Source organism: Lissotriton helveticus, chromosome 1_1, assembly GCF_964261635.1.
Source record: "Lissotriton helveticus chromosome 1_1, aLisHel1.1, whole genome shotgun sequence".
Taxonomy (NCBI): Eukaryota; Metazoa; Chordata; class Amphibia; order Caudata; family Salamandridae; genus Lissotriton; species Lissotriton helveticus.
The window spans coordinates 999,558,309-999,573,855 of NC_136057.1; the positions used below are offsets into that span (position 1 = coordinate 999,558,309).

Here is a 15,547-nt window from a genome sequence, read left to right on the forward strand (position 1 = left end):
CAGTATTATGCAAACATGATATGCACGACTGTTTTGTGGTGCTCCAGGTACCTTTAGTTTATTAGCAGTGTGTAATGTTTAAAAAGAGATCTTCTCTTTACTTGCTGAGCTGTGTAGACACTTTTGTGAATGGTCATTCCTTCTATATACATTTCTGAAAATTATATCTGTTCTTATGATGCTTTTTTGGATCCCATCCACAGGGTGAACATTTTGGAACGACCGAAGCCACAGAAGCATTTTTTGCGATGACAAGATTATTTCAGTCCAATGATGTAAGTGGAAAAACTATGAGAATGCCTACAGGTTCTGTGTTGTAGTCCCTCTCAGTGAATAAAAAGAGCAACAGTATGGGGTAGGCTTTGCCAAAGAGTGGCTTGTGCGTTATAGATAGCTCTCCAGATACCTAGAAATAGTTCTTCTGTGTGCCGCCCAGCGTACTAAATGAGAAGCTTTGCTTAGTTGAATTATATGTATAAACAAATAAGTGTGTATTTAAGACAAACATGCATATATTTTCCGAAGTCTTAAGCTGATGTTTGTAGAAAAATTGTTGAGTTTCCAAGGTCTATTTGAAGCTGATATTTGACAGATCAAGCATGTGGTGCTGGGTAGACTAATTTCTAGTATTATTACCTTTATTACGAGCGTAGCAGCATTCCACATTGACAATGTATTTTTTACATTACTGCTGGCAACTCTGCCTGATGAACTGAGGGGATTACTGCTCGTAATCTCATATATGGTGGCCATTAATTACATTTTGCCCTAATGCCATTACTGTTCCAACACTAATAATATTAGTAGCTCGGGATGATTTTCAGTAAACATAAGTTGCTCTTAATACAGAAAAGATTGGTGACCCCTGGTATAGGGATATTGCCTCTTAGAGGAGGGTTGCCTTTATAAGCTCACCCAGTGTTGTCATGTGACTTGAAGAATCACCATACCATCTTCTACTTTCCCACCATTAAGGGGGTTTGATGGTAAAGCCCCTTCTCTGGCCATGCCTCTAAATGCTGAACATTCTTCCGTCTAACATAAGAGTGGCCTCTTTGCTTAACACCCTGTAGAAAAGCTTAAAAACACTCCCACATTAACTACTTTAGCATAACCTCTCGATCTATCTCTTTCCACATCTCTTTTCTAGCTATCACTGATTTAGGTCTTCTGTGGGAGTCTGCCTTATCTCTTTTAGTATCTGTTATGAATGTCTGTGAAATGCTACTGCAGTCTAAATCCGGTGTCTCGTTCTTGAATGTTTAACGCAAAGTGCCTTGCACTTTGTGCTTGGTAGCATTGCTATTCGCATCCTCAAAAAGGTGGCCAGGGAATAAACACGGAAATCTTTATTGCCCTCCTGTCCTACATCCCTCACTCATTCTCCAGGGTTGGTAATTTTATTGCATGTGTGAAGGATCAATTGTTTAACTTTGCTGCTTGACCACACTGCCTCTTCCATGATCTGAGCATACGCAGAGGAAACGTGGTCTTATTACTATACAGAAGTCAAATAATTAAATACACATTTGTGCTGCTGATTTTCTTTAACCACCCATGCCATTTTAGTAATTGTGCATATTTATTTATACAGACCTATGAGTTTATCATTTTTATTTCTTTTTCGTTCTTTTCCAGCAAATCTTGAGGCGGATGTGTTACTTGACCATCAAAGAAATGGCTAACATCTCAGAGGATGTAATCATTGTCACTAGCAGGTACTGTTGTCCTCTGTGGTCTTGTTACGATGTCATTTGATTTCCTCTTTCTTTTCACAGTTGGTGCAGGGATTCCACAAGTTTTGTTGAACAAAATTGTATTGTTACTTGGAACTGCCTCAAACCTGCTCTTCTTTGAGTTTCTGTTTTTAGCTGACAGATTCTGGGAATCCTAGGACTTATCCATGCAGAATTCGACAGCTTTGAGGTGCTGACAATACACTGGCCATTTGAAGTAAACAAAACGCATCTGTTGTTCTATTACAGTTAGCAAAGCCATTTCAGGGTAGGGTTCTTTTGTGGCTCTTGGAGTGCTTTATTCTTTTTTCAACAAAGAAGTGACTGTTTAGTTCCCACATGGTAGGCTCCCATTTGAGAGTTTGTAACCTAAGACCCGATTACAAGTTTGGCAGTCCTTGGGCCGCCAAACTCGTGGTGGCGGTCGGGGACTGCTGTATTAAGAGTACGGTGGTCGGACTTCCACGGGACCACCGTCCGTGGCAGTCTTGCGGTGGTCTGGGGAAGCAATATGCTAGGTGGTGCAGTTGCTTCACTGCTAAACATATGACTACTTATCCCACTGTCAGCCTTTTCATGGCAGTGAGCCCGCCATGAAAAGCCTGCTGGTGGGGAAATTAAGGGGGCCCTACAGGGCCTCCTGTTGCCCCTGTGCACGGGGATGCATGCACCCCCTTTCCTACATGGCATGGACTGCACAGTCCATGCCGTGCGGGAACGGCCTTAGGTGCTCCCATTGTGGTACTTTTTAATAGGCATAGCAATGAAACTGCCAAGCCGCCCACTCGCCAGACAGTGAAGGAATTGATAATCTGGCGGATGGCGGTGAGGTGTGGCGGTGAGGTGTGGCGGTAAGGTGTGGTGGTGTGTGAGTGTAGTGGTGGCCTGCTCCCACACCTCCAAACATTAGAATCAGGCCCTTAATGATTAAAAGCAGTTGTTGTGAATACTGTACAAAATGTCTACATTACAAATTACTGTCTAGCTCTACAAGCTCAGACTTTTGTGGCGTTATGTCCATAGAATCTGTTTTAATTGTGCATTGTGTTTGCAAAGGAGTGTTGTAGGTTCATGGGTGTTAGCGATTTATAGCAGATAATCCTTTGGGGTGGTCAATATAGGCAACAAGCACATAACGGTTATTTTGTTATATGCGGGACTGCTGTTATAAAATGTACACATGAAGTAAGTATGCTGACTAGCGAGCAATGCATTACGTCCAAGGGAACAACGCTGCCCCATTCCCTTCAAATACATTTTTGTAAAAAACCTCTGGCAAGTCGCCGGATGCCACACTCTCATCACCACCACTCTGCGAATGTGCCTCCTGGTGCAGTGGTGGTTGGGGGACAAACCCCTTCTGTTACATATAATAAGTCCCAGACAGTGGGATTGCTGAGAGAACTTGGAGGCCACGCCCCCTTTCTTCACGACTCTGCAAACATGCCTCCTGGCGTGCTTCTGGTTGGGGAATTAATTCCGCTTTACTCATGAGGGCCTCAGAACTAAAGTGGACTGCTTCCCCCAACCAGTAGTGCGTCAGGAGGCGTGTTTGCAGAGTGGTGGAGAAAGGAGGCATGGCCTCTGACAACCTCTCAGCAGTCCTGCTGTGTGGGTCTTACTGTTGGTGACAAGAAGGGTAGTTGGCCCTGAAGGACGTCCTTGGGGGTCAACTACCCTTCTGTTACCTCCATTTAGTCCCACATTAAGAGGTCTTTTGAGGCCATGCCCCCTTTCTCCACCAATCTGCAAATATTGCTTGTGATGCACTACTTGTTGGGGGATGAAGTCCACTTTACTCCTGAGGGCCAAAAAAAACTTCTGTAAGTCCTACACTGTGGGATTCCTGAGTGGTGGTTGGAGGCCCAGCCTTGTTTCTCCACCACTCTGCAAATGCGACTACTAGGTGAAAAAACCATAGAAATTGACTGAAAAAACTAAAGGTTACAGGGACATTATAGTTGGGAATTAGCATTTAAAAAACCTTAGAAATTTGCTGAAAAGAACAAACGTTACAGGGACGTTATAGTTAGGAAATGGAATTAAAAAAACCTTCGAAATTAATTGGAAGAAACAAAAGGTTACAGAGACGTTCTAGTTGGGCTCAGCTGTCACTTGTACAAAACCAGAGAAATTCAGCCATTCTAGTTAGTGAACTACTATAACTCGCGCCTGCATTACACTGCTTATGACCTCACATATTACATCACTCATGATTTGGTCAGTGACATCACTAATGACATCACTGATTACATCATCTGAGGAATGAGTGTTTTTAAAAAGTTAGTGTTAAATTATACATCCAGGTGTATTGGTGAATCAGGGGTGTATGAGTGCCTGATTGGATGATTCAGTGGGTGTGTGACTAACTGTATAAGTGAGTGGCCTATAGCCATACACAATCACAAAGTTCACATGTCTATCCTCCATAAATGCAATTACAGTTCTGTATAATTGGAGGAGGTCTAATATATTTTGTGGGAGTTTCACATACACTGATGGAAAACTCTCTGCGAAAGAGGGAGAGAGAGGGAGAACGAGATAGGAGTCTTAGGTGCTTTACACAAACACAACAGTAATTAATATCCCACCACACAGAAAAACGGGGGGATACGCAGGAGGAATGAGTCCCGATTGGGCTATCCATACTCATGTCATCAAAAGTAAAGACAATGGGAGAGAGGTGAAAGAAGATAGAGGCTAATGAGGAGTGGACTAAATGCCTGGTGCTGTGGACCCGTTACATAGACAACAGTTTTGTCATTTGGATGGCCCCCAGACGACTTTGACTGCTTTCCTTGACATGTTATCGGACAATGATCTGAATCATAAATTTACTCTTTTGCGCAGAGTTTTCAGTCAGTGTATGTGAAATCCGTACAGTATATATAAATTGTTTATTAAGGATCAAAAATATTTGTATATCTCGACCGTTGGGTCTGTGAGCAGCTCCAGAGACATTACAATACATGAGGCCCTGGGGGGTGGAGTGCCCAGAGCCTAATGAGGCTGAATGTTACGCCCGGGGATGGGATACCCAGAGCCAAAAAAGGCTTGGGGATGGCAGGGGGGGTAGGGGGGGGGATTGCGTGACCCTCTCTTTTTTTGATTATGTTGGCCCCAGGTGATGGGGGTCCCTGGGGCACGAATGCCAGACCTGTGCGGGGGACAGCAAAGATGGTGCATGGTATGGGGTTGGCATGATGCTGGAGGTTTGCCACAGGGCATGGCAGTAGGCAAAGCCCTATGATCAACTCCTGCTGCACACGGCCAAAGGCCATACGCAGCGTATGGTTGGTTGCCTGCGGAGAGTTTGGCTCCCGCCATGCACTGCTAACATATCACGTCACTCCTGACATGATCCATGACATTTTGTTATGTTCTGTTATGTAATTTTATAAAGCGCGCAGCTGCCCCAGCTAAGCCCGCTTTCAGCGCCGGGACGCCCCTTTGCTTTTGGCAGCTGTGCGCTTTATAAAATAACATAACATTTGTTATTAATAATATCATTGCTGAAATAACTGATGGCCTCATCCAATGATGCAAACAACTTTGGCTCTGTGTAACGGATCTCTACGAAACTTTCCAGTAAAGGGCTCTTTTTGCCTAGTTAGTACATGGGAAGTTTCGGGGTTGTCAGTCAAGCAGGGGCCGAGCAAAAATAGGGGGTCCCAGAACGCAAAATCCCCATGCATTTTCCATTGAATTCTTTAGGCAGCGCTCCCGAAAAAATGTTTAACAGAATTACACCGAATTTGGCAGGAAGCTAGATCTTGAGCCGCAGATTGTACTTTTTGTAATTTGGTGGAAAACTGTTTTTGGGAAATGAAGTTACAAAAAATTGCATATCAGGACTGTTGGATGCGAGGAACTCTCGCAAGAGTCCCTCAACCCCAGTTTTAAAAAGTAGAACCTTCTGATTCTGAGGGAGCTTTTTTTTTCTCTCTGGCCCCCGGGAGTCCCATGTACGCACAAGCCCTCTGATTGGCTGCCAGCAACGTGATAAAAATTGTGATGCAGACAGGATTTGGAGCTTAGTTCCCTGTCCTGAAGTTGAAAAGTAAAAATTGTATAAGGGGTGTAGGGATACCCTCCCCTCCTAGGCACTGTGGGTGGGGGGACCCCGGCCCGTTTCTCCCTCCCCCCCCCAACCCCCACTGCCACCCCATGAGTCCAAAAAATAAGCAATTTTTGCCACAATCCTGTGGGACTCCCGCTGGTTTGTGACAATGAAATAGAAAGGTCATCCTAGCATTTGTGCTTGTTAAATATTTGAGGTGGGGAAAATGAATAGGGCCCTCCTCCTTAAGCCCATTTTAGCCCCCAGAGGGACCCCATCCCCAGAGGCCGGGAACCTTAAGTAAAGGGAGTGGGACATTCTGCCACAGAGACTCCATCCCCGGAGATCAAAATGTGCAAAAAAGGGAGGGGACACGCCCCCAAGCCGTTATAGGCACCGGTGTGCTGATCCCTGGGGTTACATTTTAAACTGGAACCTCCTGAGGCACCGCCGGGAGTAGCGAGAGCTTGCATTTTTACTGTGTGATACTTTGATTTTAAAACTCACCTATTCCTTGGGCACCTATCTCCCTTCGGCGCAGGCAACCCCCCCGCACAGCGGATTTATCGCTGCCGCGGGCGAGTGCTTTTCTCCTTGTTGCCGCCATTTACGAAGCCACTAGACACGCCCACTTGGGTCGGCCACGCCCCCCTCCACCTCTCTCTTCACTCCTATAAAGTATGTGCATCTACCGGAAGCGCAGCGGACGAGTGCAGCGGGCGCGACGATTGCGCGCCTAAGGCGCGCATAAGGCAAGCTCGTCTGCGCTCGTTCGCGCCGAGACCGGGCCCAGGGCCATACCCCTTACATCTCAGCCGCAAAAGACCAGACAATACAGCGCGGACACCCTCCGCAGCATAAGTTCCTTAGGATCCGACTGCGGCCTGCATTCTTATCATGCAACAGAACTTCCAGACACCTGCCCTAAATGTAAACTTTCTCTTAAACCTAAGCAGGTCCAAGAAATGAAACAGGAGTACTGTATGTTTATGTTAAACTGCTGATCCCTGCCTAAGCATAGGGTGGAGATTGCCCTTTTGTTAGAGGAACGCATGCCAGATGCAGTGTTTCTCACGGAAACGTGGCTCGCGACAGACTCCAACCCTGTCTTAGTAACAGCCCTCCCTCCAGGCTTCCAAATCACCCGGCAGGACCGTCCTGAAGGGAGAGGAGGAGGCCTAGCGATTATACACAAAGAGCAGTTTCACTGTCGAGTTATCCCGGAGACAATTCCAGACTGTGAGAGCCTAGCTTTCACTCTGGAACTCTCTCCTAACAACTGCTTCTCGGGCACAGTAATATATTGCCCCCCGGGCCCCCCAAAACAGTTCCATAACCACCTTCCTTCGATGGTGGCCTAACGCGTCAGCACTGCCTCCAACTACACTTTGCTTGGAGATTTTAATTTTCATTTTGATACTGCTCTGGATCATACAGCCATGACACTCACAGATGACTTAGCCGCTCTACAATTAATCCAACGAGTGAAGGCCCCGACTCACGTGTTGGGCCACTTACTTGACCCTGTGTTCAGTAACTGTGCAGACCTTGTGGTAGGACTACCAATCCCCCTCCCGTGGACCGATCACTTACTGGTGCCCTTTACCTGGACCACCTTTAAGCCACCCCCCGTAAGACCCTCGATAAGACACACTAGACCCTGGGCGCGGATACCAGTTGATGAATGGGCCCGTAAGCTCTCTAGTGATCAACCCTCCTACAATGAGGATCCTTGCCTGGCCAATCAGGCGTACGAAGACTGGATCACACAATCCCTTGAAGCCACCCTCCCCATGAGGAAAATATCGCTGAAACGTCCCCATAAAGCCGCTCCCTGGTACTCAGAGGCTCTCAGGGAAAAGAAACGCCAATGCAGGAACATAGAAAGACAATGGCGTCTTGACTACTCTTTGGAGGTAAAAATTTGTTACCAAGAGGCAATCAATGCCTACAAAGCTGAAGTCAAAACTGCCCAATCTGTATACTTCTCTGACAGAATTATACTAGCCAAATCCAAACCTAAAGAAATTTTTCAAATACTGGAAAAACTTATTAAACCCCCATCCTCCAGCCTGCACGAGGCAAAAACAACTGCCCACTGCAACGACTTGGCAGAATTTTTCCACCAAAAGGTTAATAAAATCTACTCATCTTTCCCCTCTACAGCCTCTCCCCCTTCAGACCAGGACCAAACAAAGCTGGTAGACATTCTATCGGATCCCCTACCTGTACTGGACCACTTCCCCCTCTAGACCTCGAAACCTTGGAGTCCGTGGCCGGCAAGGTAAAATCTGGGTCTCCAAGCGACCCGGCACCTCCTGACGTCATGATGTTAGCATCCCAGGTCACTTTACCAACTATTATGGACCTCCTGAACGTATCCATCATCTCTGGCATTGTCCCTCCTGCCTGGAAGCGGGCCATGGTCCGAGCCCTGTTTAAAAAAAAACAATCTGGATCCATCGGATTTTAGCAACTACCGGCCTATTTCTCTGCTCCCCTGGGTGAGCAAAATCCTTGAGAGATGCATCAACCTCCAGCTGGTGAATTTTCTTGAAAATAACCAGCTGTTGGATGCCACCCAGACGGGTTTTAGACCTAGACATGGTACAGAGTCCGCCCTCCTAGTAGTCACCGAGGAATCCAGAAAAATCCTTGATCAAGGAGGGGCAGTGATCCTCCTTGACCTTAGTGCGGCATTCGATACGGTCAGCCATGACACTCTGCTGAGCCGCCTTTCGAGTGTCGGAATAGTTGATGGGGCTTGGCTCTGGCTTAAATCCTTCTTGAGTGAGAGATCATTTCAAGTATTTGATGGAGAGACAGTGTCCATGAGTAGGCCTTTGAGGTGTGGAGTCCCACAAGGCTCCTCCTTAAGCCCTGCACTTTTCAACATCTATATGAGACCATTGGCTGAGGTTGTTTGTCCATTTGGGGTTAAGATTATTTCTTACGCAGACGACACCCAGCTGGTGGTCTCACTGGCACAGGAGACCGACCGGCCGTCATCAGGTGGGCTAACAAAGTGCTTAGAGGAGGTAAAGGTCAGGATGACTTTGTCATCCCTTAAGCTCAACGGGGACAAGACGGAGCTGATGCTCCTGGGCCCCTCAAACCCCACCTTTTTCAACTCATCGTGGCCCCCTTGTCTAGGCACCCCTCCAGCACCGAAGGACAATATTAAGAGCCTTGGGGTGTGGCTGGATAAGAGCCTCTCATTTAACACCCAGGCTACAAAGCTTTCGGCTACCTGCTTTGGCCTTCTTAGGATGTTAAAGAAGGTCCTCCCTCTTCTACCTATGGAGGCAAAGCAGGTGGCCATTCAGGGTTTGATACAGTACCGCCTAGATTTCAACAATGTCCTCTACCTTGCTGCCCCGGAGTATACCTTGCGTAGACTGCAGATAGTGCAGAACTGTGCAGCCCGCACACTGTTACAGCTTCCACGCAGACTATCAGTCAAAGCTGGACTGATCAGCCTGCATTGGTTACCAGTGCGTCAGAGAATCATCTTCAAGGCCATGTGTATTGCCCATCAGGCATTTTGGGACACAGGCCCGATGATCATCCGTGGCCTAGTAAATCAGTACCAACCTAACAGAAACCTTCGATCCAGCCAGGCCTTCATGGCCATAGCTCCTAGAATAAAAAAGGCAAGGTCTGGAGGCAGGACATTCACCTATAATGCCGCCAAGACCTGGAATTCACTTCCTCTTCATCTCAGATCCAACCCCAACCTTTCTTTATTCCGGAAACAGCTAAAGACATTTTTGTTTAACCACCCTCAGTAAATCCTAGCTAGCTACTGCCGTCACACCCTTCTATTCTGGTTCCCAGCACTTGGACGCCCCCGGGCAGCAACCGCGCTCTTATAAATTTACTTTTCATTTCATTTCATTTCATTTTACACAAAAGGGGAGTGGAGGCCTTGTGGTTCCACCTCAACCTTTGTAGGCCCTGGCTGGGGATCCATCCTCGGGGCTGCAGTTAAGGGGGGGCGTGGACCCCCTCCCTCTCTGACCCTTAAAAGACCCTGTGGAACCCATCTCCTGGGGCCGGCTCAAGTACTCTGTCCCGGGGATCCCTTATTATTTCCCTGAGTAACCCCTTCTGCACAGGTTCCACTTGTAATGCAGTACTTAATTAACTTTGTATTTTCAGTCCGGTGCATAGTTGCTGAAAAAGGGAATATATGCAGCCAGAATTTTAGATACCTAGATGCCTTGGATATTTGTTGAATATGTATTCGCTAATGTTATGTTGCCACAGACCTTAGAACTGGTCTGTCTGTAGACTACTTCCGCAGTGATAATAGTTGACCTCCCCCCCCCCCCCCCCCACCCCCCAACCAAAAAGCTCAAATATTGTGTTTCAAGCTAATGCTTGTAGATCGTCGTGTATATTGTACTGTTAACTTGTTCTATCAATTTCTTGCTCTTGAAAAACTCGCAGATGGTTTAGATGCTTTGCACATTGTAAAATGTACTATTTATAGTCCTTCTGTGTAACTGACAGAGATGGATTCTGAATCTCTAGCTTCCTATTCCTGCCTCAGGCTATATTGTCTGGTATCCGCTACAGAGCGAGCCGGGTCGAAAGTAATTTCTGAATCATTCTAAAAATTAAAATCTGTTGTGTTTTTCTCATACCCTTTCACGTTGGGCTGATTGTATTAACCTTCAACTAATGTAATTGTTGCAGCCTGACCAAAGACATGACTGGAAAGGAAGACGTGTACCGCGGCCCGGCCATCCGTGCACTCTGCAGAATCACTGACGTAAGTTTTAAGTGAGCAGCTCTTTGCATGTATGGTGTTACTTCTGTGCTGCTTGGGTGGTGTGAAATTCTCATTGAGGGAGAGTGGAATATCAGTGCACAGAGAAGAGGCTGTGGGGCACATCATGGTCTTTTGAGAGAGAGAGAGAGAGTGTGAGCATGTGCCTCCTTTTTTTTTTTTTTTTTTTTTTTTTTTTTTCTTCTCATGGTTTGCCCCCACTTTTTGCCTGGTTTAGATGTGGTTTCAGGTCCTCTGCGTTAGTGCTTCTTCCCCAATCATATCCACAATTTGTACTTCTGCCCCCATTAAGTCCTCATGGTACCTAGGGCGTTGTAGCTGAAGAAGGCCCCCTTTGACCCCCCTCACTGGGACCATGCCGCTGCCCCTGCAGCTTGCATGCCCAAGTGAGGGAGAAAACAGTCAACATGGCACCCTGCCTGGGTGCCATGCCATTCAGCACTCTAGCAGACCTCACAGCCCTATGGCAGGTTGCACTATACCACAGGTTAGGGCATATATCTGCACAAGCAGATATGCCCTACATTGTTATGGTTCATTTCTTAATATTGCAAGTGCCAGGGAAGCCATACAGAGTGCATGGGCTGTAAACTAGACAACTCGAGTTCCACAGCACCATGATGGCTTCACCGAACACAGGAGTGTTTGATTCCAAACTACGTCTATCAATACATCCACACTGATGCCAGTGTGAGATTTATTGTAGCATGTACTCCGAGGGCACCTCAGAGGTGCCCGAAGAAAACCTACCAATTATGGTGTGGTCCCTGACCGGCTGTTGGCAGCCAGCAACCTCCAGACATGTTTCTGGGCCCCTGGGTAGAGAGCCTCCGCTATCTAGAACCAGAAACAATGTCACACCTCCTCCCCCAGGATGGGCCAGTTATCGAAGGGGAAGCTTCAAAGGCCTTTGTAATGTGACCCACAACCTCTGCTGCTTGCAGTAGATGTCAGCCCTCGTTTACCCCCCCTCTTTTGACGGGACAACTTACGAGAATAGAAGGTGTGCCCACCTCTGCCAACTCTACCCCTAAGGTGGGGAGGCAAGGTGAAGCACAGCTTTCAGTCCCCTGCCATCTTGAAGATGGTGAGACCTCTCCAATCTGGGCTAGGTCCATGCCCCCTCCCACAGGAGGATGGCATACTAGAGGGTGTCGTTACCCCAGGTAAGGTGCCCATTGGCCCTACCTGCTACTCCCCTAAAGCGCACTGAAATTTAGTATTTAGGTGGCTCCCCCAGACCTAGAAACTTGATCCGCGATGACCTAAGAAGAAAGCAGACATCCCTTCATAGAAGACTGAAGACAATGACTGCCTTGGCCCAATCCCTACCGGCCTGTCTTCAGCTTCTGCGTACCTGCGATCTGTCTTGCAGCCAGCGACCTCTGAAACCCTGGGAGTACAGCTGCCTTCGAATAACACTCCAATCTCATGTGGACAGCGGACCTGTGCAGAAGGAACCGACTGCAAAGACTCAGGATCCAGCTGGAACCGCGATCCCTGCCCACTCTGAACCCGACGTCCACAGGCTGAGTCTGAGTGGCCCACCTGTACAGTGAAGTCTCCTTAGCGATCGTGAGTTCGTGTCCAGCGTTGGCTGATCTCTCCTGATCTCTACTGCAGCGCCTGCATTGTCAATCCAGAGGTTCCCTCTGACCGCGACTAGCTCTGGTAAGAGGACTCTGATGTCTAAATGCATCCCTGCATATTTCAAACCTACACGCTTTAAGACATTAAGGGCGGCTTATATGATCTGGAAAGCGATATCTAGAAGACTGGGACTAGGAAGGTATAATAATTATATACGGCTTTACTCAAATAGCTCATTACCGAAAGATATTTTTAGAGATACAATTATGAGGGACTGGAACAGTAAGGGGATTGTTAAGATAGGTAATCTCTTGGATAATCAAGGGGGTATTCTACAGTTCGGGGTGTTGCAAGCTAAATTTGGGTTAGACGGCCGCAGCTTCTTTAAGTATCTACAAATAAGAAGCTTTTTGTCACAAAAGCAGGGTGGCATATTAGGCTTTGGTCAAAGTAAGTTAATGGAATATATAGAATGCACCACCACTTGCACAATTAGACGACTATACGCAGAACTCATCACAGACAAATGCGATGATAGGGAGAAATATGCTCTAAAATGGATAGGAAAACTGGGGACGGATGCAGAAGGCTTTCAGGCATCTATTTTTTTTTTTTTTTTAAACCTTTATTGTACAGAAAGCGCTCACAGATACGGGCCTACAACCCATCGGGCCGGCCACCACAATAAAAGAAACATAGCAGGCAATACAGAAGCTCCCACAGGACATCACCGCAATCCATATGAGAAGCAAAGGCAAGAAGCCACTGAGCAACCATCACGTACAGGATGAGAGAAGGTTGATTTTATAATAGAAGAAAGGGTGTCTCAGAATAAGGGCAATCCGTAAAGTTCAGAGGGCCGTGGTGGGCCGCGAACAAGCAGCAGTATCGAACACAGGAAAATTAAAAAAGAACAGGTACATTTTGGCAAAGTCAGAACGTGAGTCCCACAGTAATAAGCAATTGCAACCGCTGCCCAGCGCCCTCCCACCACTACGAAAACACACAATAATACACAGAACTAAAAATAGGCTTGCAAAACAAAGAGCCCTCTGCCACAACAACCCAGGGGAGGAAAGAAAAAGGGGGAGAGGGGAAAAAAAAGGGGGGGAAAAGACATAGGAAAAAAGGGGGGAGAAGTAAGAACGCAGCATCACTGCACGCGCCCCACGGCTAACGAAGCACTCAAGAATAGATCAGCACATGGAACCAGTGGTAACAGGAGGAATGAATGCGTAGTAAACCGCGACGGCAGGAATACCAGAAGGCCCATGCTAGCAAAAACACCCCAGGGGGCCACATGCCGACACCGCGTCTCGAAAAAAGGGGATACATAAGAGCCATAGAACCAAAAAAGGAATGAGGGGAAAACACAATACAACAGACCCCCCCCCACCCCGCACATCCCACCCTGCACCCCTGCAGAAGGCTATGGCCTACCCCCCGGCAGCGTGCCTGTCGCCCTAATCAGAACCCGAAATATAGAAGAGATAAAAGTAAGCAAGAACCACAAAGACAAAAAAAGAAGGGAAAACAGGGAAGTAGCAACGGGAGAGGAGCCATATAATCAAAACCCCATCAGCTCCCACCCTCCCGTCCGAAAATACTCAGAACCCACGGGAAGATAATAAGCACAAGGATAAGCTCCAGGAACATGAAGGAGAATCGAACATAGTCATACAGTTACAAACGGATCATCCGATCATACCGCAAGATAACAGTCCACCGAGGCAAGTTCATCTCAACCCTGTCCTTGTTTATCCCAAGCTGTAGTCGTCCAACGCACAAGGAACCAGATCATGTGGAACAGGAGGTGAATAACAGGGAGTCCGATTGGCAATCCACACAAGTCATATCGATTGTGACCCGGATGAACCGGAAAGGACGGCAACCACCTCAGGCAATGCAGGCACAGTTCCGACGACAATATGAGGGAAGCCGATCCGGCGGAGCAATGACAGGATCTTCGTTCGGCCATTCGAGGCAAAAAGGGAAAGGGAGATCCAACAAGGCCGGTCCGGACGGGACCCGGCCGGCGGACCCCCTGTACAGGGGGGAGCACAGGATGAAGGAGGGCAGCGGACATCCGCACACCCACACCTACGGCAGCTGCCGGGCCCACGACCTCCAGGAAAGTTCCAGCAGCACACAACAGAAATGAAGCCGCACACACCGGGGGGGGGGCTCGGCAGGCCCGGCAAAATGATCCTCCTCCAGGTCAATGATAGGCGCGGCCATAGGAGCACTCCAGGAGCGCAAGGCGGCGAGGATGTCGCCAAGTGTAGGCTCACCTTTACGGTATTCAGCAAACGTGCCATGCGGCGGATCAGCGTCGCCAGTCTCAGCCAGTCCGAGAGACATAAGGTCGGCCGCCATCTTAGAAGCCCGGCGGGGCCGCGGCAAACTCTGATCCCCGTCCGGACACCAGCGGGGCAAACAGGATACAGCCGACCACCAGCAGAGGCACCACCAGAGCAGGAAGGGGGGCCACCAGAAGAAGGCGGGTCGCCGGCTCCCCACACGCTACCGGCTCCGTTCTCCGAGTCCGGGCGGAGGGACTCAAAATGGCCGGACCGGAGAACAAAGGGGAGACGGACCACATACACGGTCAACCCCGTCCATGGAAGGCAGCGCCCCAACACCAGGCCGCAGGACCGCCGGATCAGGCCCGGATAGCCGTAATCGGTCTAATTGCACATCGGCCTCTCCGACCGAACCCACACCGCCACCAAGGGCCGGCCACAGCGCTCCGCCCCGCCCGGGCGCCGCCAAGGAGTGTCAGGCCCGCTCGCTCCGGAGGCCCCGAAGCAGACAAGGGTGCAGCCCAGGATCCGCGGCACCCAGGAACAAACGGATCAAACGGTAAGTGCCTGTGAAATGTCGTAGTTCCATAGTCTATCAAAGAATACTTCCCGGGTCAGGATAAAACACAGGATAGACGTTCCAGACAGGAAAGCGAACGGAGCCGAGCTAAAACGCGGCCATCTCAGACGCGAGCTTGGCTCCTCCCCAGGCATCTATTGATATGGGTCGAACTGTGCTTTGTTCAGCCACACTACAATCTCAACATTATAAGACCATATACTCACTATACCACACCCCGGCTAGAATTGCACAATGGGGTGGCACGACTGGAATAACATGCCCCCGCTCCGACTCTAAGGAAGCAGACATCGTACACATGTTTTCACAATGCCCACAGCTATACTGTTTAAAGAACGCGATTGAGGAATTCTTGGAAACTTCATTAAAGATTAAGACCAAGATTACAGATTAACTAATAATAATGGGGGTAGGGGAAGGCGTAGAGGGATTGGTAGTGGAATTCATATTTGTTACTATGGCAGTCTATCGTATCTGCATAGC

General features: G+C 48.2%; 1 protein-coding gene across 2 annotated transcripts in view; it reads left to right on the forward strand.

Annotated features, from left to right (window-relative positions):
• Positions 1-15,547, forward strand: part of COPG2 (coat protein complex I subunit gamma 2) — a 408,642-nt gene that overhangs the window by 50,789 nt on the left and 342,306 nt on the right. For both annotated transcript variants that reach the window (XM_078677502.1, XM_078677504.1), the window contains exons 4-6: positions 204-275; positions 1,639-1,718; positions 10,498-10,573. In XM_078677502.1, the coding sequence (XP_078533628.1) occupies positions 204-275; positions 1,639-1,718; positions 10,498-10,573 (228 nt within the window). The remainder of the gene's footprint in view (positions 1-203; positions 276-1,638; positions 1,719-10,497; positions 10,574-15,547) is intronic.